General features: G+C 51.3%; 2 protein-coding genes across 4 annotated transcripts; both read left to right on the forward strand.

Annotated features, from left to right (window-relative positions):
* Positions 1–2,993: 2,993 nt before the first annotated feature.
* Positions 2,994–7,087, forward strand: MAD2L1BP (MAD2L1 binding protein). The gene is made up of 3 exons (XM_082848307.1): positions 2,994–3,078; positions 3,598–3,857; positions 6,011–7,087. The coding sequence occupies exons 1-3, from the start codon at positions 3,030–3,032 to the stop codon at positions 6,521–6,523; spliced, it is 822 nt and encodes a 273-aa protein (XP_082704433.1). The 5' UTR covers positions 2,994–3,029; the 3' UTR covers positions 6,524–7,087.
* A 2,818-nt stretch (positions 7,088–9,905) lies between these two features.
* Positions 9,906–23,800, forward strand: RSPH9 (radial spoke head component 9; the record flags this gene model as incomplete). Of its 3 annotated transcripts, none has more annotated exons than XM_082848168.1 (5): positions 9,906–10,147; positions 13,383–13,548; positions 16,011–16,140; positions 16,619–16,765; positions 23,374–23,800. In XM_082848168.1, 5 exons carry the CDS (start codon positions 9,921–9,923, stop codon positions 23,532–23,534), a joined length of 831 nt encoding a protein of 276 aa, XP_082704294.1. In that variant the 3' UTR covers positions 23,535–23,800. The 3 variants fall into 3 exon arrangements, with proteins under 3 accessions (XP_082704294.1, XP_082704292.1, XP_082704293.1); XM_082848166.1 differs by having other exon boundaries at positions 9,921–10,147; positions 23,350–23,800; XM_082848167.1 differs by having other exon boundaries at positions 9,921–10,147; positions 16,056–16,140.
* Positions 23,801–23,904: the final 104 nt, after the last annotated feature.

The raw sequence follows: 23,904 nt of genomic DNA on the forward strand, positions 1-23,904 counted from the left end.
GTTTTCCTTGGAAAACTAGAAGCAGCAACAGTGGCTTACCTCTGGTGATCCTTTCAGGGGTTCAGACTTGGTGGAGTCCATGGCTTCCCCCCAGGACCACAAGGAGAAAGGCAAGTTACTGATCACGTAGTTGCTGCCCACGTATAGCTCCCGAAACTGGTGAGAGCAGAAGGACCAAAATCTGTAAAAGGGCCTAGCAGACCTGGCCAATTATGTGGTCTTCAGTGGTTGAAAGCACACGTGACTTCTCAACCCTGTTCAGCTAAAGGAAGGTTTTGCTGCAGAGGTCAACCGTAGCCAGGGACACAACCCCACCAGGGAAGCTGCTACTTAGGGGCTGAGTGAGAGATCTCAAGAAGGTTGGGGATTGGAAGCGAGAGCTAAGACTATTCCCCCAACATTATCACCACCACCAACTCTGGGGTTTCTTGATAACCAGGGCCTGCTGCACTTGCCTGATAACACTTGTCCTCTCATCATCATAGGTCTTTCAACCACCCCAACACACACAATTTCACTTAATTCTTTCCAATTCCCTTGTCTCCTAAGTGGAGAACTTTTAAGAGAAGGGAAGGGATAACCCATTCTGATATCCATTCTTAAACAACCTGCCTTACGACAGACAGGAGTGAAGGCTGGCAGAGGAGTAAGCTGAACAGGGATGTCTGTCCAGGAGGAGATCAGGGTCCTGGGAGATGGAAGGTGTTATATGTGTTTAGTTTCCTGGAGGGGTTGCTTATGAGGTGTTTATGATGTGGTTGCCTGTGAGGTAAATAATGGATGTATACATACAGACTTTTTTCCTGGTATGTAATTATTAGTCATTCATTCTTTGTGTATAGTATATTTACATACGTTTTAAAGTTAGACTTAGCAATATTCCCCTTTATATTTTCTTGGTTTTTGTCATGTCTAAGCCAACCTCACTCCTAAATTATGAATTATTCTCCAGTAGATGTTTAATCGATTTGGAATGTATCTTTATGTAGGATGTGTAATAGGAACTAACTTGATTTTTTTCCCCTCCTGAATGGATAGGGAGTTGTTTCAAGTTATTTGCTTTGAGAAGTCACCCTCATCATATACTAAGATCTACATATACATTGATCTGTTTCTGGACTGTCTTCTGTTTTATTATCTGTTTATTCCTGAGCCAACACCACAGTATTTTAATCATTATACTTTTATGGTATGTTTTGATCTCTGGTCCCTGCTTCCTGAAGCACACTTTTTTCTTGGCCTCTATCACCTAATACGTGTCTATTTTTCTTTCTACTTCTCTGGCTACTCCTCAGTCTCCTCCACAGATTCTCTCTTTCTGCTCATCCCCTAAACATTAGTGTCTTCAGGATCCTTGCTCATTTTCATTCTATACAGCTTCCCTGGGTGATCTTATCCACTCCCATGCTGATGACTCTCAAATACATATTTCTGTTCCCAATGGTGTTCCTAAATATCTCTTCACTGTCCAATGGAACAGCAAACCTATCAAAAACTTAACTCATCTTTTCTCCTTACCTATACCCCAGTAAAGCTGGTCCTCCTCTGGTGTTCCCTCCTTCACTGAATGGCACAACTGGTCATAGAGTTGCTGAAGTAAAAAACCTGCTTGTCTTCTTGACAGTCTCTCTCTACCCCTCCTCCTCTTCCTGGGCTCAACCACCATGCTCACTGGACCTCCTAAATATCTCTGGGGTTCACCCAGTTCTCTCCACCCCACTGTGACTACCCTAGTTCAGGCCTCTTTCACCATCTTTTCTGTGAGATATTATGGAAAAAACCCGAACGAACTTTTTGGCCAACCCAATCGTTGGGTAATTCCAGTTGCTAGCTCTAACTGGTATCCCTGCCTCCTCCTTTATCCTGTCTGTAATCTAGATCCAGTGTAGAGATTAAATTTATAAAATGTAAATGTAATTATGTCACTCCCCTACTTAAATCTTTCAAAGGTTCCCCCACTCCCCTATGGGATCAAGTTCAAACGCTTTAACGTGGCTTATAAAGCCCTGCCATGATCTGGCTCCTGTTTGTCCATCACAGCCTTAACTCTTCATAAGCTGAACTCTTTTTAATTCCTTGAATAGAGGATGCTCTTGTATCTCAAGGTCTTGTTAAAAAACAAAGTTCAACTGAAGATCTGAAGATCTAATTGGCTTTATTTAACAGTTCATGAATCAGGCAGCATCCTATCTAGTAAATACGAAGGCACTCTGAGGGGCTGTTCAAAATGCAAGACTTTTATAGAAGGGGGGGTAGGATAAGGAGGTTGTAAGCAAAAGGAAAGAAAGGATTAGGGGGAATGTTGGGGGACTTATCTTGCAGATTACCTCGCTAGCGCTGACTAGGAAATTCCAGACTGGTTAGTTTAAAATTCCACTCCAGGAGAAGCTGAAACTGCTACTAGGTTAGGAAATGAGTCTTGGTGAGATTTAGCACAAGTGAATCCGTTTGGGGGTTGTTTCTTTCTAACAGTCTCCAGGACCACCAGGCCCTCCTCTTTACCTTTACTCATCCTACAGGTCTCAGTTTCCTCCGGGACCACCCCTCACTCCCACCCCCTCTAGGTTAGGCGCTCCTGTTCTTCGCGTCCGCTGCCCATGTATGCCTTACTATATAATTCATCACATTGCATTGAATCCATTAGGCATTGAACACTTTGCGGACAGCGCCTGCCTCTGGCTTCTTCGCTGCAGAGTCTCCAGCACCTAGGACAGGGCCTGGCACGAAGTAGGTGCGCAGCGAATACGGAACGCAGGAGAGAACGGATGCATGCGGGCGGGTGTCCTTTGGAAGGCAGCGCTAAGTGGCTGAGAACCCATGGTTTCCCTGTAGGAGAAGGGTTCAGCGGACTTGCCGGATGGTGTTAAGAAGGAGAGCGCAGAGCTCAATTCCCCACCCAGCCCAGCCTCCGCCACACTGACGCGGCGCCCCGCCCACTTTCCTGCAACGGAACCGGAAGTGGAGGCCGGGTTTCCCATGAGGCTGCGCGGGGCGCCTATTCAAACCAAACGGAGAGTGGGGAGGAGGTCATGATGGCGGCCCCAGAGCCGGAAGTGCAGGCCCCGGCCGCAGTCTCTGGTAAGGCGTGGGGTCCGGAGCTCGAGGAGTCTGTTTCCTCCCTACCGCTGCTCCCTCCAGTCACTTAGCCCCTGGCCCCTTCCCTGGCCTGTCTTCCTTGTCCCCATTTCCCGGCGTCCCTCCCAGTTCTGACTCGGCGCCGTTGACTCCATCGCCCCCAAGGCCCTGGATTCCATTGGTTCACCCCCCTTTTCGCGACGGGTTCTGGGCCCTGCTTGACTACACTTTCTCTCAACTGGTTTTCCCAGATCAGGGCCTCCACTTTCTGAGCAGAGCCCCAGTCGCTGCCTCCGAAATCCTCCACCCGTTCCCCACAAATCCCGCCGTCACTTCACCTTAGGCAACTGGGATCCGGAACCTCCGCGCCACCGCCCACAGGGGAGTTTGCGGAGGGAATCTGCATGTGTCGGGGTGTCGCCTCCGCAGTGGTGGCCGATGTCGCCACAAGGGAATGAGAAGACTGGCTTTGGCCTTTTAAGTTTTTCATTTTTCTCTCTTGTCCCCCTGTGCACCTACCAGATTTGGAGTGGTGTGAGAAGTCGGAGGAAACCCACGACCCCCAGATAGAACTTGAGACCACCTCCCCCCAGGAACCTCCCAACCCTTCGGAGCCCCTTCGCCCCAGAGTCTGCGTGGTGCCAGTGGTGTTTCCCGGGCCTGTCAGCCAGGAAGGGTGCTGTCGGTTTACTTGTGAACTTCTGAAGCATATCATGTACCAACGCCAGCAACTCCCTCTGCCCTACGAACAGCTTAAGCACTTCTACCGAAAACCTCCCCAGGTGGGCACAGGCTTTGGGAGAAAATTGGTGGGGAGACTTTGTGGCTATTAGATGGTGGGCAGGTAAAAAGGGCGTCTAAGGAATCTTCAGGCCTGTCAGCCTAAGCAGCTGTAAGGGATGTTTCAGCCCTATGGCTTCTGTCCCTTTCTACCCACTCTGGTCTTTTTTTTTTTTTGCGGTGCGCCGGCCTCTCACTGTTGTGGCCTCTCCCGTTGTGGAGCACAGGCTCCAGACGCGCAGGCCCAGCGGCCATGGCTAACGGGCCCAGCCGCTCCGCGGCATGTGGGATCTTCCCGGACCGGGGCACGAACCCGTGTCCCTTGCATCGGCAGGTGGACTCTCAACCACTGCGCCACCAGGGAAGACCTGATCCTTTAATTTTAGTGTCTTTTCTGTCCATATCCTCATCTCTTTGTTTCTATGTTATATTTTCTGTGGGTTTATATTATGTTTATATAAATTTATATAAACTTCCTTGAGTTTATATTCTAACACTTATATCAGTTTTTTTTCTTTTTTGGCAGTCATAGTCTTAAGAGCTTTTTCTTAATTTTTACATGTTCCTTTTAAATTGCATCCTGTTGTTTCCTGTCTGTATGAACTTCTCTTACCTGTGGACGTTAATTATTGTATTTTTGAAGCTTTTCTCTGTCGCTTGCAGTGTCTCCGTTTCTTCCAGATTCCTTTTCCTATTTATTTGTTTTTGTCTCTTTCATGTTAGAGGCTTTTATTTGGTGTCTGATAAATATTTAAGAATAAGTCATTGAAAGTTCTGTGTGCATGGCTGGGCCTCTGAGCTAGCTGATAGCCTTGAAGGATATTGGGTGAGAAAGTAATGGTAGCGATAACAGGAAAGAAGATTGGTCTAATAAAGGTGATTCTGGAGTGGTCTTCCAGTTAAACATGGCAAATTGAACACATGCTTATCTGTGCTCCCATCTGAAATACTACTAAATCAGAGAAATAGGAAGGAAGGAAAGAAAGAGAGAAAGAGGACTTCCAAAACATTCTGTCTGGGTGGAGGAAATTGGCAGGTGATCTAAGGGTCCTTGCACAGGTGTTCCCTCAGTCCCCATGTGTTCACTTTTGTCTTCTGTGGTGCTTAAGTGGACAATTCCTGGGCCTTTATGGGCTTCTGTATTGTGAATCATTTCAAACTTCTCAGGGGAGTCCCCTCTGTCAGTACTTGGTATTCAGCTCTTTCGAACTCTTCCGTCTGCTTTCTCTCTTCCAGAAATTTGTTGCTGCCTTTGGACACTGTTGTCTATTTTCCAGTTCTTTTTTTTGCAATTTATATATTTATTTATTTTTGGCTGTGTTGAGTCTTTGTTGCTGTGCGCCGGCTTTCTCTAGTTGTGGCGAGTGGGGGCTGCTCTTTGTTGCGGTGCGCGGGCTTCTCATTGCAGTGGCTTCTCTTTTTGCGGAGCACTGGCTCTAGGCGTGAAGACTTCAGTAGTTGTGGCACGCGGTCTCAGTAGTTGTGGCTTTGGGCTCTAGAGTGCAGGCCCAGTAGTTGTGGCGCACAGGCTTAGTTGCTCTGCGGCATGTGGGATCTTCCTGGGCCAGGGCTTGAACCCGTGTTCCCTGCGTTGGCAGGCGATTCTTAACCACTGTGCCACCAGGGAAGTCCCTTCCAGTTCTTTTTGCCCTTGGGAGTCCTCTTTCTCTCCCCTCCTTCCCTCCCTTCCTGTCTCCCTCCATTCCCTCTTTCCTTCCTGCCTTCCTTCCTCCCTCCCTCCCTCCCTCCATCCCTCCCTTCCTTCCATTTGCCATGTTTAACTGGAGGATGAACTCCAGAATTTATTAGACCAAATAATCCTCAGTCTTGTTATCACTCTCAGCACAGCAAAAATTTGCCACCTACCGTGCCACCACATCTCCTTGAGTATTTTAGTTGCTAATTTCTGGATGCCTCCTGCTTCAGAACACTGTCGTTGCTGTTCTAAGTGTGGAAGAATTATGATTTTGTACAAAGAACGTAGTTTCCTTTTTGATACATTACCCTCTGATAAAACCCAGTGTCTTGCCTGTGGCAGTTCACTGAACTGGAAATCCAGTCCCATAAATCTGCTCCATCCCAGAGGGTTCTTCAAAGGTCATTAGCTTTCCCCTACCTTGCAGAACTTCTCTGTCACCATTCTTTGTCCTCACAGGCAGAGGAAGTGGTGAAGAAGAAACCTCGGGCCACTGCCGAGGTGAGCAGCAGGAAATGCCAACAAACCCTGGCAGAACTGGAGAGCGTCCTCAGCCACCTGGAGGGTCTCTTTGCCAGGACACTAGTACCACGAGTGCTAATCCTCCTTGGGGGCAATGCCCTCAGTCCCAAGGAGTTCTATGAACTTGACTTGTCCCGCTTGGTCCCCAACAGCATGGACCCGAGCCTGAGCACAGCAGCTTGTTTGCGCCGCCTCTTCCGAGCCATTTTCATGGCTGATGCCTTCAGTGAGCTGCAGGTTCCTCCACTCATGGGCACCATTGTCATGGCACAGGGTCACCGCGACTGTGGAGAAGACTGGTTTCGACCCAAGCTCAACTATAGAGTGCCCAGCCGGGGCCACAAATTGACTGTGACCCTGTCCTGTGGCCGACCCGCCATCCCAGCTACAGCCTGGGAGGATTACATTTGGTTCCAGGCACCAGTGACACTGAAGGGCTTCCACGAGTGAATGGGAATGCTCATCGTGAACACAATGGCTAAATTATCTTTCCCCCTGTGGCACCAAGTCACCCATCTCTTGCTTGGAGCTAGTTAATTCCTGGCGAGAGGAAGGTTCTCTCCTTCTGGCTGCCTGCCTCCCTTAGACTTCCCGGGGGGCTGATGGTATGGTTAGGGCGGTAATAATCATCACTGAACAAGCATCTCTTTGAATCAAAGGCTGATTTTCCCAGAGGGTTCTGGGTCAGGTGTTTCTTTTGGGGGTTGGAAAGCAAACATGGGCCCATAGACGGACACCCCTATGGAGGTGACCCTTTTCTGCTTTTTGCTGTGGCCTTTCAGAATTTTTACCAGGGACATAATGTGGATATGACTCATGAACTTAAATATAAAATGTATGGATTAATGTTACATTTTCCTGAAACTCTTTTAGCTTAAAGAGACTTTCCAGGCTTGAGGTTAGAGTATTTTATCTTCCCCCTTGGCCTCTTATGCTTTGGGCTTCCATGATTTTTTTTTTACTAATGATTCTTTCTCTTCATCAGCCCCAGGCCAATCTGGGAAGTTAAGTGACTTGGCCAAGGTTCTATAACAGTTCGATATCAGAGCTGGGGCAAGAGTTCTCATCAGCTAACTCCTAGCCCGATGTTCTTTGCTTGCCACGTGAGTATGTGTACCCAGAGCAGAGGTCACATGGGGGAAGGGAGCTGAGAAAAGAAAACCGAGAGAGTCTTTGCAAAGCCTGATTGAACCGTAGGCTAAGGCACCAAGGCTGCCCTGCAGGCTCACTTCCCTGAGGCCAGATGTCCCTTCTGGAATTCTGCCCTGCCTCTCTCCATTGCAGTTGCATGGTGGCTGCCGGCAGTTACTGTTGGCAGTATTGTCCTCAGGCAAACCCTGCTCTCCTGCCTGTGGCTGTCCTTCCTCGGCTACATTTCTGGCTTGGCCATCCTGAGCCTTACTGTTGTCCTCTCCAGCCTGATGCTGTCCTGTCCACTAAGCACTGAGGCCCTTTGTCCCTGCGAACACCTGCTTATTTCTTGGAAGCAAGTTGAAGACAGAATCCTCATCCTGCTGGTGTTGGAGATAGGGGTGTGTGTTTGAGAGTGTGTGTGTGTGTGTGTGTATGTATGTGTAAATGGGGGCAATATATACTATTTTTTACGTTTTAAGAAGAATGTTTTATGTTTTAAGAAAATAGTTTATATTTTATAGATTTTAAGCACTTTACATACATTATCTAATCTAATAACCTTGAAAAGTTCATATTATAGTCCCCGTTTTATAGATGAAGCTTGGGGAGATTGGGGAGGTTGAATAACTTGCATAAGATAAGTGTCGAAACCTGGATTCATGAGATTGAATATCTTGCATAAGTGTCAAAACCTGGATTCAAACCCAGTCCAGCTGGCTCGAGGCTCACTGCTTTACACTGCTGTACACCCTGTGTGATTTTACTCTGAGCTAATTAAACAGGGTTTGCCCTACCGAAGGTGGTAGAATTGGAAAGCAGCAGAACTTCCGCCTCTGGCTTCAGATTGTGTTTTGTGACATGGAACCTGCCATTTATTGGTGCGGAGTAAGTATGGAATCAATGCAAACAAAAGGTTTGAGATCTTTTCTGTGCTGTGTCCACTTGAAGCATATTCCACCAGCTGGACTTTGCTGGTTTTGTTTCTGATATTACCTTACAGAAGAGGAGCAGGGCCATATCTCCCACTTGGGAAGGGACAGGCTAAGGGGTCTGCCTAAAGGGAGGGAGAGTTTTGAACAAGTTATAAATTGTTTTGAGATGTAAGACACATTAAGCCAAGTCAGATCCCTCAAGTACTACTTTTAAAAGCCTTCATAAACAATGTCTAGGCAATCAAAACAAAGTAATTATTCAGGTAATTTAGACAGTTCTCTGTCGGGTTGGCATTGGGGACAGGTCATTCTGATTTCATGAGTCCTCCAAAGGAATCCAGAAATTAAAATATCAGTTAATAATTTTATCAATAAATCCCATCTCCTTCTCTGACAACAAGCCTGCTGAGGCACCTGTTTATCTCTTTTTAAAAATTTATTTATTTTTGGCTGCATTGGGTCTTCGTTGCTGAGCATGGGTTTTCTCTAGTTGTGGCGAGCAGGGCTACTCCTCGTTGTGGTGTGCGGGCTTCTCATCGCGGGGCCTTCTCTTTGTTGCGGAGCATGGGCTCTAGGTGCGCGGGCTTCAGTAGTTGTGGCACACGGGCTTCAGTAGTTGTGGCTCGCGGGCTCTATTGCGCAGGCTCAGTAGTTGTGGCGCACGGGCTTAGTTGCTCTCTGGCATGTGGGATCCTCCCGGACCAGGGATCAAACCCGTGTACCCTGCATTGACAGGCGGATCCTTAACCACTGCGCCACTATGCAAGTCCCTGTTTATCTCTTAACCTTGGCTGGGCACTCCAGAGATGGATGTGAAGAAATAGTATCTGGCCCAGGGAGTGAAGAGCCCCAGCTTCAGTGGGGTCCTGGCCTTCCATCTGTTGCCACCACTTTCGCCTAAAAGCAACAGTTGTGGGGCTTGAGGTAGGTAAATGTAGGTGGTAGGGAACATGTAGTTGTTAATGTAAATGAAAATGTTGATGGGAGAGTGTAGTCTATAAAATCACCCATTTTGTACCCCTCTTCGCACCCTCCTTTCCCAAGGTATGGCCCTATACCTTGCCCCATTGCCTAGGCCCCAGCTACCCGTGCCGCAGGGCTAGTGGGATCTTAATTCCCCCACCAGGGATTGGCTCAGGTGTTCAGGCAGTGAAAGCGGGGAGTCCTAACCAACCACTGGGCCACTGGGGAACTTCACCGCCCCCCCCCCATCACCTTGCCTAGGTCTTTGTAAGACCTGGCTTTGCGGGGGATTAATTGCCTTGGTATCCTAGAGCCAAGAGGATCTCAAATTCTTTTCTGCATAGATAATTCTGAGGCCAAGAAAGGACACGACTGGAGTGAAATAATATAGCTAGTGTCGCTGTTGCATTTTTCTTCCCAAACCCCCACTGCATATACAGTGAGGACTCAGTAAATGTCGACCGTGTGAAAGGGCTTAGGGAAAACAAAAATATCCCCAGAATTTGGCTTATTTGGACCTCCAACCTATCGACTGTATCCTGCCTATTTGGGGGGAAAACCACACCGTTGCCCTGACAAGTGAACACCTCCAGACACTTACTCGGGAAAGGAAGCGGGAGGGAGCTAGTGTACCCCCAGGCTTTTCGGAAGGGCTCCATGGGAAGAAGGGCTGGCAGGAGGCCCTAGAAGGTTGAGCTGCAGGAGGTCGCGTGCGTGAAATCCCGCTTCCGGTCGGATGGAAGGGCGGAGCTTTGGGTCTCAGTGGACACCGGCTTCTCCTAGCAACGGGGCAGGCGTTGAGCAGAGCCGCTGGAGGAATGGACGAAGAGAGCCTCCTATTGTCTCTGGAGCTGGCGTCCGGTAGTGGGCAGGGCCTCAGCCCGGACCGTCGGGCCTCACTGCTCACTTCCCTTATGCTGGTTAAACGCGACTACCGTTTCGATCGGGTCCTTTTCTGGGGCCGCATCCTCGGCCTCGTCGACGATTACTACATCGCGCAGGGCCTGAGCGAGGACCAGCTCGCACCGCGCAAGACCCTGTACAGGTGGAGGCGGCGCCCGGGCTGGCTGAGGCCACAGGGGGATACTGAGGAGCCGGGAGCTAGCGAGGGCCAGGAAGGGGTGGGTGCGAGGTAGGATCGAAAGGGGAGAGGTCCAGGAAGCGAGTGGGCGAGGTCCTCCCTGGGAGGATACGTGGGGAGGGGCGCCAGAGAAACTTAGAGACTTGCTGGGTTTACAATGGACGTGTGGCAAGAACGGAGGCTGGGCAAGGTGAAAGTTTCTGGAGAATGAAGACCCAGAGTAGACGTCAGGTGGTGGACCTGCGTTTTCAAAGAGTCCAGTTTGGAGAAGGGTCAGAAGCCTTGAGGGGGGTGGGGAGCTGTTTGGAAGTGGGTCCTGAAGCATCTTTGGTGGAGGTGTTGGCTCACAGGAGGCACTCTAGGAAGTAGTGAACGAATGTGGAATGGGAGAGAAGGGATTTAGAACTGAAGAAATTTCCCTGGACAATGCCATACAGGACCATCCAGCCTCTTTTTGACTACCCCCGACGATGGGGAGCTCATCATCTTACAAGCATTCCGTTGAGGCTGCAGGAAGTTGGAGACTTCATTTATCTATCCATGCATCAATCCAACATTGATTGGATGTATCCTGTGCTAGACTTGGGGTTAAAAAGATGGCTAAGACTCACCCCTATCTCCAAGTTATTCACATCCTAGGAAGGGAGACCAATGGGTAACCCAGCAATTACAGCAAAGTGTCTTAAACCTGGGACAGAGGTGTACACAAAGGGGTGCCAGGGTGGGACATTCTCCTAGAGAGTAATTAGATAAGATTACTGAGATCTGAGAGATGATCTGGAGTTCTCTAGGAAAGTGTCGGGGACAGGCATGCCAGTTAGAGGGAACAACTGCAAGCTTATTGGCTTGGGCTGGCTTTGGGTTTTTTTGGAGAATAGTGGGAAGACAAACATGGCAGTGGCAGCCTAGGGTGTTATGTTGAACTGGATGGAGAGGCCAAGTGGTTTGAACTTTGTCCACAGGCTATGGGGAGCCACTGAGGGCCTTTAGTCAAGAAGAGCCTGCTCAGACCTGAGTGGGTAGAATGGTCTGGAAGTGGGTGAGCATTTGGAAGTGTGTTGCAGTGTCCAGATGAAGGGGGACTGAAAGGAGGAGGTAGCTGAGGGAATAGAGGGGAGGGATTGGAAAGATTTAAGTGGTAGAAGTGGCAGGACTTGTGACTAAATGGGGAAAGGTGAAGAGGAGGTCAAGGTTGACCCTTCCTTCCAGCTTAGGCAGCTGGGTAAGTGCTGGTGCCCCCCACTGGGAGAGAATTCAGGAGGTATTAGGGAAGGCCTAGTGAATTTGGTGTGACGTGCCTATGGGGCAGGGTGGTAAGGAGGCATATTAAAGTACAGATCTGGAGTACAGAAGAAAAATTTGGACTGAAGATAGAGATTTGAGACTCACCCTATTCCAATCAGTTTTTATTTCTTTGGCACGTAGTATGTGCCAGGCATTGATCTAGGCATGGGGAATCCACTGCAAAAAGAGACAAAGTCCTTGTCTTCATGGAGTTTACATTTTAGTGTGTATGTGGGGGAGGGGAGACAGACGATAAATAAACATACACATATACTGCATACACTTAGCATTGGTGCTAAAGGAGACAGAGAATACAGGATGGGGTACTATTATAAATAGTAACATTTGAGAAGAGACCTGAAGCAACTTGAGAGAGTAAGCTGTGTGTTTATCTCAGGGAAAAGCATTCCAGGCAAGTGCAAAGGCCCTGAGGCAGGTGTGTGCTTAGTGTAGTGTGGAACCCTGAAGAGGCTAGTGTGGCTAGAGAGGAGTGAGTGAGGGGGACCATTGCAGGACATGAGGTCAGAGAGGGGCCGAGACAATTGTGCAGGGCCCTGTGGGGCACTGTAAGGACTTGGCTCAATGGGAAGTCACTGGAAGGTTCTGCACAGAGACACGATCTGGCTTAGGTTTTAACAGCGGGGTGGGGACTAGACTGAAAGGGGAGCAGGTATGGACATGGGGAGACCGGTTAGGAAGCTACTGCAATATCTGGGCAAGAGTAGATGGTGGCTTGGACAAGGGTGGAAGCAGTGGAGGTGGTGAGAGGTGGCTGGATTCTGGATGTCAACTAGGGAGTAGCTGGCGTTCTAGGGGTCAGGTAGGTGAGACTGTGGAGAGAAAAGAGCAGTGAGAATAGATCCTTGGAAGTACTTAAGGCACTGGAGGAGGGAGAAGGGAGATGTCAAAGGAGATAGAAATGGAGATGCGTTTGTTGGCTTTTTTTTTTTTTTTTTCTATACGCGGGCCTCTCACTGTTGTGGCCTCTCCCGTTGCGGAGCACAGGCTCCGGACGCACAGGCTCAGTGGCCATGGCTCACGGGCCCACCCGGTCTGCGGCATGTGGGATCTTCCCGGACCGGGGCACGAACCCGTGTCCCCTGCATCGGCAGGCGGACTCTCAACCACTGCGCCACCAGGGAAGCCCGCGTTTGTTGGCTTTTAGGTCCCATGGATGACCTTCTTTGGAGCAGTTTCTTGGGGTGCCAGGGGCAGAATCATGGTGCAGTGGTCAGAGAGTGAAAGTGAGGGAGAGCAAGGGCTGCCACAGAGCAAATTGTTCTCGCTTATGATTCAGAATTGGGGAAGAAGTGGGCGGGACAGGAAAGGGGAATTTTCTAGAGGGGCATGGATTTGAGGGCTGTTGTTTTATAAAGCTGGGGCATTTTCACGTTGTGAAGGAGCCAGTGGAGAGTGAAGGGAGGAAACGTGATCAGAGAGCAGGCTGGGGACGCAGGCCTTACATGGATGAGGGAGGAGTGGGAGGATATCCCCTCCTGGCAGGATGTGAGAAAGAAGGGAAGACCTCGGAGGAGGAGAGCTTCTTGGGCCTGGGCTGGGCTTTCCTGAGAAGTGGGGGGAGATGGCCATGCTGTCAGCTCAGCAGGCAGGCTGAGCATGAATTTGGGGCCCACAGGAGCAGAAGCACCTGCAACTGAGGAAAGTTCAGCTTCCAGAAACTCATTCAGGACCTCACAGTCCAGATATCTATCTAGGAAGAAGCTCTTGGAATCTTGGCATGCTGAATTTCATCACGTGTGGGGTGGGGTGCACCACAGGCACTTAGTGCTTCATAGGGGAAAGATATGACTCCCAACAGCTCTTCTTGGGCCTCACCTCTCTTGAGAAGGGGCGGGGGCAGGAAGCTGGAGTGAGAGGGGAGTTAGAATCGGGGTGATGGAGATGTTGTTGGCAGCCTGAACTGCATGGAGTGGAGCCTCCTGCCCCCTGCCACGGAGGAGATGGAGATGCAGACGTCTGTGGTGAAGGGCCGCTTCATGGGGGACCCCTCACATGCGTATGAACACACCGAGCTGCAGAAGGTGAATGAGGGCGAAAAGGTCTTTGAAGAAGAAGTAGTGGTGAGTGAAGACAAGAGGAGGAGGAGGACCCAAATGAAAGGGACCTGGGCCATCCAAACCCCAGCCCAATGCACACTGCGGCAGAAACAACGTTTATAATCACTGCCACTGGGGCGAGCTGGGCCTGGGGTGCTGGGTGTGTAAGGCCCTGTGCCACTGTATCAGTCCCATTGCTTCATTCTCACAGCTCTGGGAAGTTGGTACCTTACTTTCCAGGTGGTAGAGAGGAGGAAACTGAAACATAGAGAGGTTAAGTGACTTGCCCAGGGTAACACCACTCCTGAGTGATGACAGGGTGTTAAAGTGGCTGGGCAGCTCTCGGGGGAGCCGTGCTATGGGGCTGGGGCTGGGAAGAAGGGGTGTGTGCTTTGCTCTGGGGCAAGGGGTGTGCGCAGGTGCTTATATTTTTGTATAAATGTGTATTGTACTAGGTAATACATTCACTTGGTTCACAATTCACAAAAAGGAATATAGTGAAGTTTCCCTCCTACCCTATTCACCAGTCACTCAGGTCGTCTTTCTGGGGGTCATTAATATAACCGTGTTGCGTGTGTGTGTGTGTGTGTGTGTGTGTCCAAGTCTTGCCACTCAAAGTGCAGTCTGTATCAGAAGCATCACCATGCCCTGGGAGTTAGAAATGCAGACTCTTGGGCTGGCATCAGGATCTGAATTTTAACATGTTCCAAGGGGATTTATTTTTAATTTTTATTATTTTTAAAATAAGTTTATTTATTTATTTTTGGCCGCATTGGGTCTTCGTTAATGCAAGCGGGCTTTCTCTAGTTGCGGCAAGTGGGGGCTTCTCATTGCGGTGGCTTCTCTTGCTGTAGAGCATGGGCACTAGGCGTGCAGGCTCAGTAGTTGTGGTTCGTGGGCTCTAGCACACAGGATCGGTAGTTGTGGAGCATGGGCTTAGTTGCTCCTCGGCATGGGGGATCTTCCTGGACCAGGGCTCGAACCTGTGTCCCCTGCATTGGCAGGCGGATTCTTAACCACTGTGCCGCCAGGGAAGTCCCTCCAAGGGGATTTAAATATGCATTTAAGTTTGAGAAGCTCTGCTTCCAGAGACATTTTATGCAAGTACAAACCTCAGTCAATACCTCACCCCGACATATTCTCTTTTTATCTTAAAAAACAAAACAAAACAAATGGCAACATGTTATGCACACAGTTCTGCACCTTGCTTTTTTCTCCTAACAATATATTTTGGAGATTTTTCTACATCAGTGCCTTGAAGAACGTCTCCATTCTTTTTACCATTGTGTGAACGTACCCTATTTAACCGGCGTCTCATTCATGGAAATGTCGGTTTCCAAGTTTTCACTCTGACAAGCGATGCCACAGTGAATAAGCTTGTGCATGCGTCATTTCCCATGCGTGCACTCGATTTGAAGGATCAACTCCTAGAAATGGGATTGTGCAGTAAAAAAATAACCAGCCCAAGTTCTGAAACTAGAGAAACCTGGGATTCAAAACCCAGCCTCTGCACTGGAACCCAGGTGATGCCGAAACTCTGGGTCTAGGTCTATGATGCTTCAGCTGCAACCCCGTGCCCGCCTGACAAACTTAACCTCCCCTCAGTTTTATTTTCTGTAGAGTTGGGATCATTATGTTTACTTTGCAGGCTTGTGCAGATTAAATGAGGTGACATATTTAAAGCCCCTGGCCTAGACACTTATTTAGTTTCAGTCTCCTCCTTCGTAATCAATTCTAGTCAGCAGCCCGTGGGAAACAGGTGGTTGAGTGACTTTGGGGGCTCCCAGTGACATGTTTTCCCTGTCAAGTGCTGCTTTTTCCCAAACATCTCTATGAAGTCCTTTTGTTCAGGGCTGCCCTTGATATTGATTATAACCAAATTTCATCTGCGTAAAAATAGTATGGGGTGATGCTTGAGAAATAATGTTAAGTCAAAGGGCAGGGCATGAAACTATATAAACTGTAACTCTAATTTTCCTTTGAATATAGGCATAGAAAAAATGAATAGAAGGAAGTATACCAATATGTTATCAGTGATTACCTTTAGAAGGTGGGATTATGAGTGGTTTTCATTTTCTTAGGTATATTATAAAATATTTCTCTATTACCCAGATAGTCTACAGTGAGCATGATAGCTTTTATATTTTAAAAAGGCAAAATAAGCAACATTAAAATATGATAGAATGGTTTGTTTCTGGAAAGGTACATAAAAAACCATTAACGATGTCTGCCCCCAGTGAGGGCAATTTGGGGGCCAAGGATGAAATGAGAGAGACTGCTTTTTTTTTTAAGTTTTAAATATTGCACTCATCACCAATTTAAGAAAGGAACGGAGGGCGGGAAGGCGAGGACTCACCATCGTGATTTTCCATGGCCCTGGCATCTACACTGTGGTGACCCAGATCAGATGGTCATGCTGAGGCCCTTGCACCAGGGGTGACTGGGCACAGCGCGCTGGCAGGGTGGCTTGTCTCCTGTCTCCTCAGGTCCAGATCAAGGAAGAGACCCGCTTGGTGTCCATCATTGACCAGATCGACAAGGCTGTGGCTGTCATCCCCCGAGGTGCCCTCTTTAAGACCCCTTTTGGACCCATCCGTGTCAATCGGACCTTTGAAGGTGAATTCTCAGGCATCTCTTAGGGCCAGAAGGCATCTCTTCTTGAGCATAGTTGGACACGTGCCTGGGAGTCCAGGGGAGACTGCCCACTTTCTCAGAGAAAGAATAGCTGTGGCCACATCACTTGGGAGGATGTGCCCAATGACCTGGTATCTGTGCCTGGCAGGGGTACCCAGTCACTGGACCCTGACTCTTTTATGCCTGAGGGTGGGGGAGCATCTGGCCACCTGGGTCTGGGGCTTTGTGTGGTGCTGGGCTCCCCGCTTTTTCCTACCCTCCTCCTCCATGGTCTGTCCTCATTGCAGGATCTGAGCCAAGTTCGGGCTGAGAGAACCCTGCTCCCTTTTCACCCTTCAGTCCCCCGTCAGTAGCTGACTGACTCCTCTGCAACCCCCTCCACGTGGTCCCCAATCATAGAGGAAGGGGGCTGTGGGGTTTGGGAATGACCTTCACTTCCTACCTGCTGCCCCTTTTGTAGGACTGTCCTTGTCTGAAGCCAAGAAGCTCAGTTCCTACTTCCACTTCAGGGAGCCTGCTGAGCTGAAGAACAAGACCTTGCTTGAGAAGGCTGACCTGGACCCCTCCCTGGACTTCATGGACTCCTTGGAGCATGACATCCCCAAAGGTAACAGCCTGTTACTTGGAGGACATTGGATTTGCCCCAGGTCAGAGCAGTGGGCCGTGCCACCTGCCATTCTCCTCTAAGAGTGGGACCTAGGGCCTGGGTGGGAACTGGGGGTTCACTGTGGGGCCTTGAGGATGGGGCTTCCCCAGGGCTCAATACAGGGCTCAGCTCCTAGTAAACAGCTGGTAAGTGTTTGCAGATGAAAGGATTGTCTTCCATGTGCTTCCACAGACAGGAAGTCTCTCAGTGTTTCTTTTGATTTTCATACCAATCTTGAATGGAGGCAAATTGGGAATCTCCCCCCGACCCAAAACATCTCTGAAAACACCCCTGAAAATACTAGCCATACATACATCGCAATGGTTAGTTTCAGGGTTAGATCCAATGCTTGGCACACAGCTGGTGCTCAGTGAGTGGGTGCTGACCGACCTGCTGAGGTCACCTGCTAAGGAAATGAGTTCTATACATTTGCCTCCTGTTAAGTGGTTGTACTTTTTAATCATAAAACATACAACTTCAGAGGCCTTTTTAAAAAAAATATTTATTTGGCTGTGTTGGGTCTTCATTGCTGCGTGTGGTCTTTCTCTAGTTGCAGCGAGCGGGGGCTACTCTCTGTTGCGGTGCGTGGGCTTCTCATTGCGGTGGCTTCTCTTGCTGCAGAGCACAGGCTCTAGGTGCGCGGGCTCAGTAGTTGTGGCTCGTGGGCTCTAGAGCGCAGGCTTAGGAGTTGTGGTGCACGAGTTTAGTTGCTCCACGGCACGTGGGATCTTCTCGGTCCAGGGATTGAACCCTTGTCCCCTGCATTGGTAGGTGGATTCTTAACCACCGTGCCACCAGGGAGGTCTCCAGAGGCCTTATTGTGCTTCAGGTCCCACCTGGCCCAGGCATACAGCCAGCAGTTGGTGGAGTCACAGAGACCCCATTTCCTTCCTGGGGTCCACCAGTAGAGACGGGCATGTCCTTGGAAGATGTTCTTGCTTGGATGCTGCATCCCAGGACAGGTGCCAGGCTCTGGGCATTCGGGGGCCAGACCCAAGGCACTGACTCAGCACCCCTGCTTCTTTCCCTCCCCATGCTTGGTGTTCTGAGAACTGGAGGGATCTGTTGTTGATGATGGCAAAGATAATGATACTAGTAACTACTCATAAAAGCAATGACACTGCTTACCGTGTGCCAGACATTGTACTGTCCTTCCCATGCGTTATCTCATTTTAATCTTCACAGCTGACCTATGAGGTAGATACTATTACCCCCATTTTATAGATGAAGAAACAGAGGCTCAGAGAGTTAAACCCAAGGACATAGTTAAGTGTTAGAGCATTAGACTCCAAGGGTCTGGCCTTAACTATGGTGTCAAGTAGATGGTGTTTCATTTTAAGTGGACACTGGGAATGGCAGGACAATAGTCACCCCCACACTAAGGGGAAACGCTTCTGAGGAGCAATGAGCAACCCAGTCGGGCTGGAACTCAGGGTAGGGGTGGGACGGCAGTAGTTGTTAAAGGAAAGGGCTTTAGAACCAGAAAGCCTGCGTTGGAATCCTGAATCTACTGCATACTAGCTGGGTGACCTCAGGCAAGTCCCTCAATTTCCTTGTGCCTCAATTTGTAAAAGGGGAATAATACTTCCTACCTCATTGGGTTGTTATGAGAATTAAATGAGTTAACACATATAGAAAACATTTATAATAGTGCTTAACACATTAAGGACTCAAGTAAAAATTAATAATTATTACTGATCTTGTTGTCGGTAGCAAAAAGGCCTTAGAGGTGGGTTGGGCAGGCCTAGGAGAGCCTAGAAGGCCAAGGGGTAGGAGACGTAGACCAAGGCAGTAGGAGCTGCTGGTGGCTTGTGAGCAGGTCTGTGATAACAAGGCAGTGGTGCATGGATGGATGGAAAGGGGCAAGCCAGGGATCTGGAGGCTGTTTCAGGGGTACTGCAGTGCCCCAGGGGCTGGGCCGTGGGTCCCAGGTGGGTAAGGACTGCCAGCAAAGAGTGGCTACTCTGGCCTCCACCACATGGGGGCTCCAGAGTGAACCCTCCTTGAGCATGGAAAAGGGGGTCCTGGAACTCTGGGGGAGATGAAAAAGGTTTACTGGGGATGGGCATTTCTCAACCACCAGACATACTTCCTAGACTCCCTCCTCCAATTCTTTGCTCCCCACCTGGCAAGGCCGGAGGGGGCTGCACATCCCTGGTTGATACAGGGAGCCAGGAACACTGGTGGTGGGACCTGGCGCCATGGGCTGAATGGTGGATGGAGAAAAGTCCTCTTAGAGCCCCTAATCTGGCGGCAGCAGCCCCTCCTTCCTGATTCAGTATGTGGCTGGAAAGCTCTGTCTGGTGCTGACTTCTCAGCCTTCTCACCTGCAGCAGAATGCTCCAGGGCCAGCGGATGAGGCACTCCCTCCACAGTGCTGGGTGACTGGGGTGGGGGGGTAACACAAGAGCGCCTCCTCCCCCTTGCGCCTAGACTTCTTGCCCTAATGGTGGGCCTTAGGGCTGAAGCATCAACCAATGATTCAACACCCCAGTCCACCCCTGCACTTTGCCATAGTCCTGGAGCCTTAGGGGCTGAGGGCTCCTGACATCTCCTGTGTGTGTGGGCCTGAGGGGAGGGATGCTCCTGACCTGACCTTGGGAAACTCCACAGCTTCTGGGCCTCCAGCTCCCTTCCTCCCAGAGCCAACACCAGAAAGCCTCCAGGAATTCGGGCCCAGCTTTTTCTCATGATGTCTTGATGGGGGCCATGGTGTGGGGGTAAAAGTGTGGATGGTTGGGGGAGAGCAGACACTCTGACTTTGCTCCCAGACTCCCTTCCTTATCTTCCAGTGAAAGAGCAAAAGGAGCGGCTGGGAGGCTGCCCCATCAGGCAGACAGCAGCCAGAATGGCTGGGCTGCTAAGTGAGGCCAAAACCCCGAGTTCCCCGGGACACCAGCACTGGCTGGAGGGGTGGAATTTGGGAGCCGTGTTTTCTGCCCAGGTAGGATCAGTTTCCTTTCTGGGTCTGAGGCAATTGTTCCGGGGAACTTCATGTCATCTGTGAGCAGGTATGGCTTAGATTGGCCCTGCCTGGGGCCACTAATGCCCTCCTAACTGTGCCTTGGGGTCTGCGGAGTTGTGTGGGAGTAGGGCTTTGGGAGCGGAACCATCCTCCTGGTGGATACAGGGCAACAGCTAAGAGTTCTCTGAGCTTGGGCTCTTGCCAGATGACACATGAAGTACCAGGTCAGGACGCCAGATTTCTAGGCAGTACTCTTGCCATTCAATGCTCCTTAATCTTCCACTCTATCAGCAAAGAATAGCCACTGAGCAGCTACTATGTACCAGGCACCAGAGACGCCGCCGGGAACACGACACCATCTTTGCCTCACAGAGGTTTGGAAAGAGCAAATGAAACAGAAAAGTAAAATACAAGGTGCCTCACAAGCGAAGTCGCAGGTGTCCTGGGAAGCAGAGCGAGCTGGGTAGAGGGCAGAGCGCCTCTCCTTGCTCCACTCTGGGCCGGAGCTGACAGATCTCAGGAACTGCTCAGCACAGGGCCGCTGAGGCTCCAAGCACAATGCCCAGTTCAGGCAGCAGAGGGCAGCAAGGGGCCTGCTTCCCTGGAAAGCAGCGGGGGACCAGGGGGACAGCATCGAAGAGGGCCGGGGAACACGGTGTCCAGGATCAGCCTTCTCTTGGGGTGTGTGCAGGTGGCACCTCCCTTCCAGCCCTGTGGAAGCCTGGGTGACAGGTGCTCAGTCTTCTGGACCGGGGGGCCTGGCCTTGCTCATCAATAAGACTGGGAACTCTTCCGCCTGGTTCCCCACCCCGCCCCCACCCCCTTCCCATGCACTGTGGCCCTGGTGTCACGGGAGTGGCTGCTCTGAGAAGGGGCCCATGGCCATTTCTGTGTGTGTGACAAGTTGTGTGGTGCTGGTCTGAGGACCGGTTTAAGCCATCTGCTGCCCCTGGACAGCCCTGAACCCCAGCCTGGTCCACTCTACTCCTCAAACTTAATCTCAGAGCTTTGCTGCCTTCCTTCCTGGCAGGCAGGAGAATGTAACTATGAGGAGCCTACCCCAGCCGGAGGTTTCCATATTGGCAAGGCGGGTGAGGCCCTGGAACTTCCTGCTGGTGCAGGAGGGCCCATTCCTGATTTACCAGCTTATATCCCTCCCACCACACCCTCGAAGAAGAGCGCTTGTGGAGAAGAGTGGTTGCCAGGGGACTGGAGGGGAGGTCTGGGGAGGCTTGGGAGAGACCAGGGGCTGTGAATGGAAACACCAGGGCCGCAGGAGGCTGCTTTCCCTGGAGTCCCACAAGTGGTGGCTGGCTGGGCCCAGCCTTTCCAGCAGTTGCAGTGAGAAAAGTGGGTGAAGGTGACAGCAAGCGCCTGGCTTCCCAGGTAGACACTACGTGACTCCTGGCATGTTGAGTGTGTGTTTCCTGGGCGACAAGCTGCGCCAGGGACAAGGAAAGGAGTGTGACAGGAATGCAAGGGAGGGAGGAGGTAGTGTCATTGGCTGGCCGGCCACTTCCCATGCCGCTCCTGTACTCGGCCGGCACCCTGGGCCTGCTCAGCACCGGCCCCCACCCTGGAGGCAGCAATGTATTTCTCTAGCATCCCCATCAGTTTCTCTTTGCTCTTGGGTGGGGTGGGGAGAGCCCCTGCTGATGAGCCTGGGCCCCCCGGTGGCCAAACCCTAGGTGGGCAGGCTGGTGCCAGGGGAGGCCAGGACCCAGCCCTTGCCCAGGGTGTGCCAAGGCGCCAGCAACAGGGAACTGCTGACAGTGGTCTGGGCCGGGGGACTCCAGGATTCCAGTTCTTTCTCCAGGGCAGCATCTGGCTGCAAGCTGCCCTCCCCAGGTGGGCAGAGCCTGACCTTTTTCAGTTCAAGGGGGGCTGTGTGGCCCTGGTCTCCAAGGGCGGGGAGGGACACCCCAGACGATGCTCTGGGAACTGGCAGGGGGGGCTAACAGGGGCTGTCTTCTGAGGGGGGGGCCTGTGCTTCTGGCCAGACGCTGAATGCAGTGCACTGGGAACACTTTGTTCTGTCACACCCCCTCTCCGGTTACCCCTAGGCCATCTGTTTTCTGAAACGAGTGACTGGGAAAGCAACAGGCCTTTAAGGCCTCTAGAACTCTGTGGGCAGGTCTATGAGTTGGAGATATGCAGAGGAAAGCTGTGAGCTAGGGGAAATACTCTCCACTTCTCTGACCAGGAAAGATACTGCCCCCATTCCCAACCTAGGCAGTGCCCCACCCAGAGCTCTGGGAACCCAGGAACACCTTTCTTCTTAATGCTGTCTGGCCAGCACTGAGCGGGCCTGGGGGAGCGGGGTCAAGCCCACACTACTTTCTGCTTCATCATCTCACTGCATGGGTGGTGGCACTCGGTGCAGGCCACTGCACAGTGTTGAGGTGGCCTCCAGGTGGCCTCTCCCTAAGCAGCCCAAGGCCAGCTGACCTACACACCCCCCAAAAGCTCTGGCTTTGACCTGGGCAGGTGCTGGCACCCTGAGTAGGGCTGAGCTGCCATCAGAGCCAGGGGTGCCTGGTGGTCAGGTCTCTTGGATTCAGGGTGGGAGGGTGGGACCTGAGCTCCGAGGCTGCTGGGTGTGGAGTGACCATGGTGGGCTGTGGCTGGAGGAGGCCTGGGGGCAGAGGGGCAGTGGAAGCTAGGCAGCCGGGCTGACCTGGCAGCTGATGAAGGCCTAGGCGCAGTTCTCAGCGCATCACTGGCTGGTCCAGCACCAAAACCTTCAAAGCATTTGCCTTTCTGGCAGGGCCTGGGGCAGAGCTGCGGCTGGGCCGGGAGAGGCCTCAGTGCGCAGGGGAATAGAAGTTCCAGATCTGCATCCAGAGGCGATTTTCCCAGGCTCCTTCCTCCCACACAACGGCTCCCTCCCTTGGTTCTGGAGCTGGATCAGGCCCTTCCCGCCAAGTCCTCACGGCTGCACAGCTCAGCCCCAGGCTGGGCTGCTCCCGTCTGGGGAGCAGAAACCCGGGCAGAACCCAGGACAGACAAAGGCTTATTAGTTGCAGCTCAAGTACCCTGCCGCCAAGGATGGCTCCCAGTCTACCGGCTGCTAGAAAGTGCTACTGAGCTGGGAGGCCTGAAACGGCCCCACTTCTATGTGAGCCTGGTCAGGTCTCATCCATCTCAGAGCAGAGGCTTCTGGGCTGGGGAAGAGAGCGCAAATGGCAAACAGCAGTGAAGCGCACCAGGACTGAAGGCCACCAGTGAGCACCCCTAGCGCAGGGTGAGAGGGAGCCTGGAGCCTCTCCTAGCCCAGCCCCAGCTCCCCTCTGCCTGTGCACTGTGGATTCAGCTTCCTCCCCCACGCAACCTTTCACTAGACTTGCTGACAGGAACAAAACGGACTGCTTTGAGTTTTACCTCTTTTCATTTCCTTTGCCCTCCCTCTGGAAGTGGTTTTAATGAGCAGTGAAACGGCTCAAAAGCAATCAGAAGGAGTAAAGTGTCGGGATAATTAAACTGTCTTCCCTTTTCCCATTGGACCTTAATGCTCGGGCCTGGCTGCCCGGAGCCTGGGGCCTCTGCATGGCCGGCAGGGCTCTGCCTCCACAGTGCCCAGGCCTTGCCTCCTGCTCCTCCTCAGGGTCCTGGAGCATCCAGATGGAGAGAGGCAACACCCTGGTGGTGCTGCGCAGCCTGCTCTGGCCAGGTCTCACCTTCTACCATGCTCCTCGCACCAAGAACTATGGCTACATCTACGTGGGCACTGGCGAGAAGAACATCGACCTGCCGTTCATGCTGTAGGAGGGCTGCCTGGGGAGTCTGGAGAGTCTAAACAGTATTTTCATAAAGTCCAGTGAATTTGGTCTGTTTGTTCTGTGCTGCTGCCTCCCCTCATCTCCACCTCCATCTGGTGTCCAGGCTGAGGAGAGGCCCAGCTCAAATAGAGCAAGTGGCAGAGGGTTGGAATGTGCTAACGAGAGAGAAAGGTGGGAGGAAATGGCAGGGGGGAGGTGACAGCCAGGAGCCCTCTGAGGAGGGCAGCTTCCTGGACTCAGATGAGAGTTGCACATGGGCCAGGCAGCCTAACTTACCTCCTCCTTGCAGCCCCCCTGGCCAAAAAGCTAACAGCTGTCAATAGAGAGGAAGGGAACCTGTTTGGCCCGTGAACTCC

This window comes from Leucopleurus acutus, assembly GCF_964270905.1.
Source record: "Leucopleurus acutus genome assembly, chromosome: 10".
Lineage (NCBI taxonomy): Eukaryota > Metazoa > Chordata > Mammalia > Artiodactyla > Delphinidae > Leucopleurus > Leucopleurus acutus.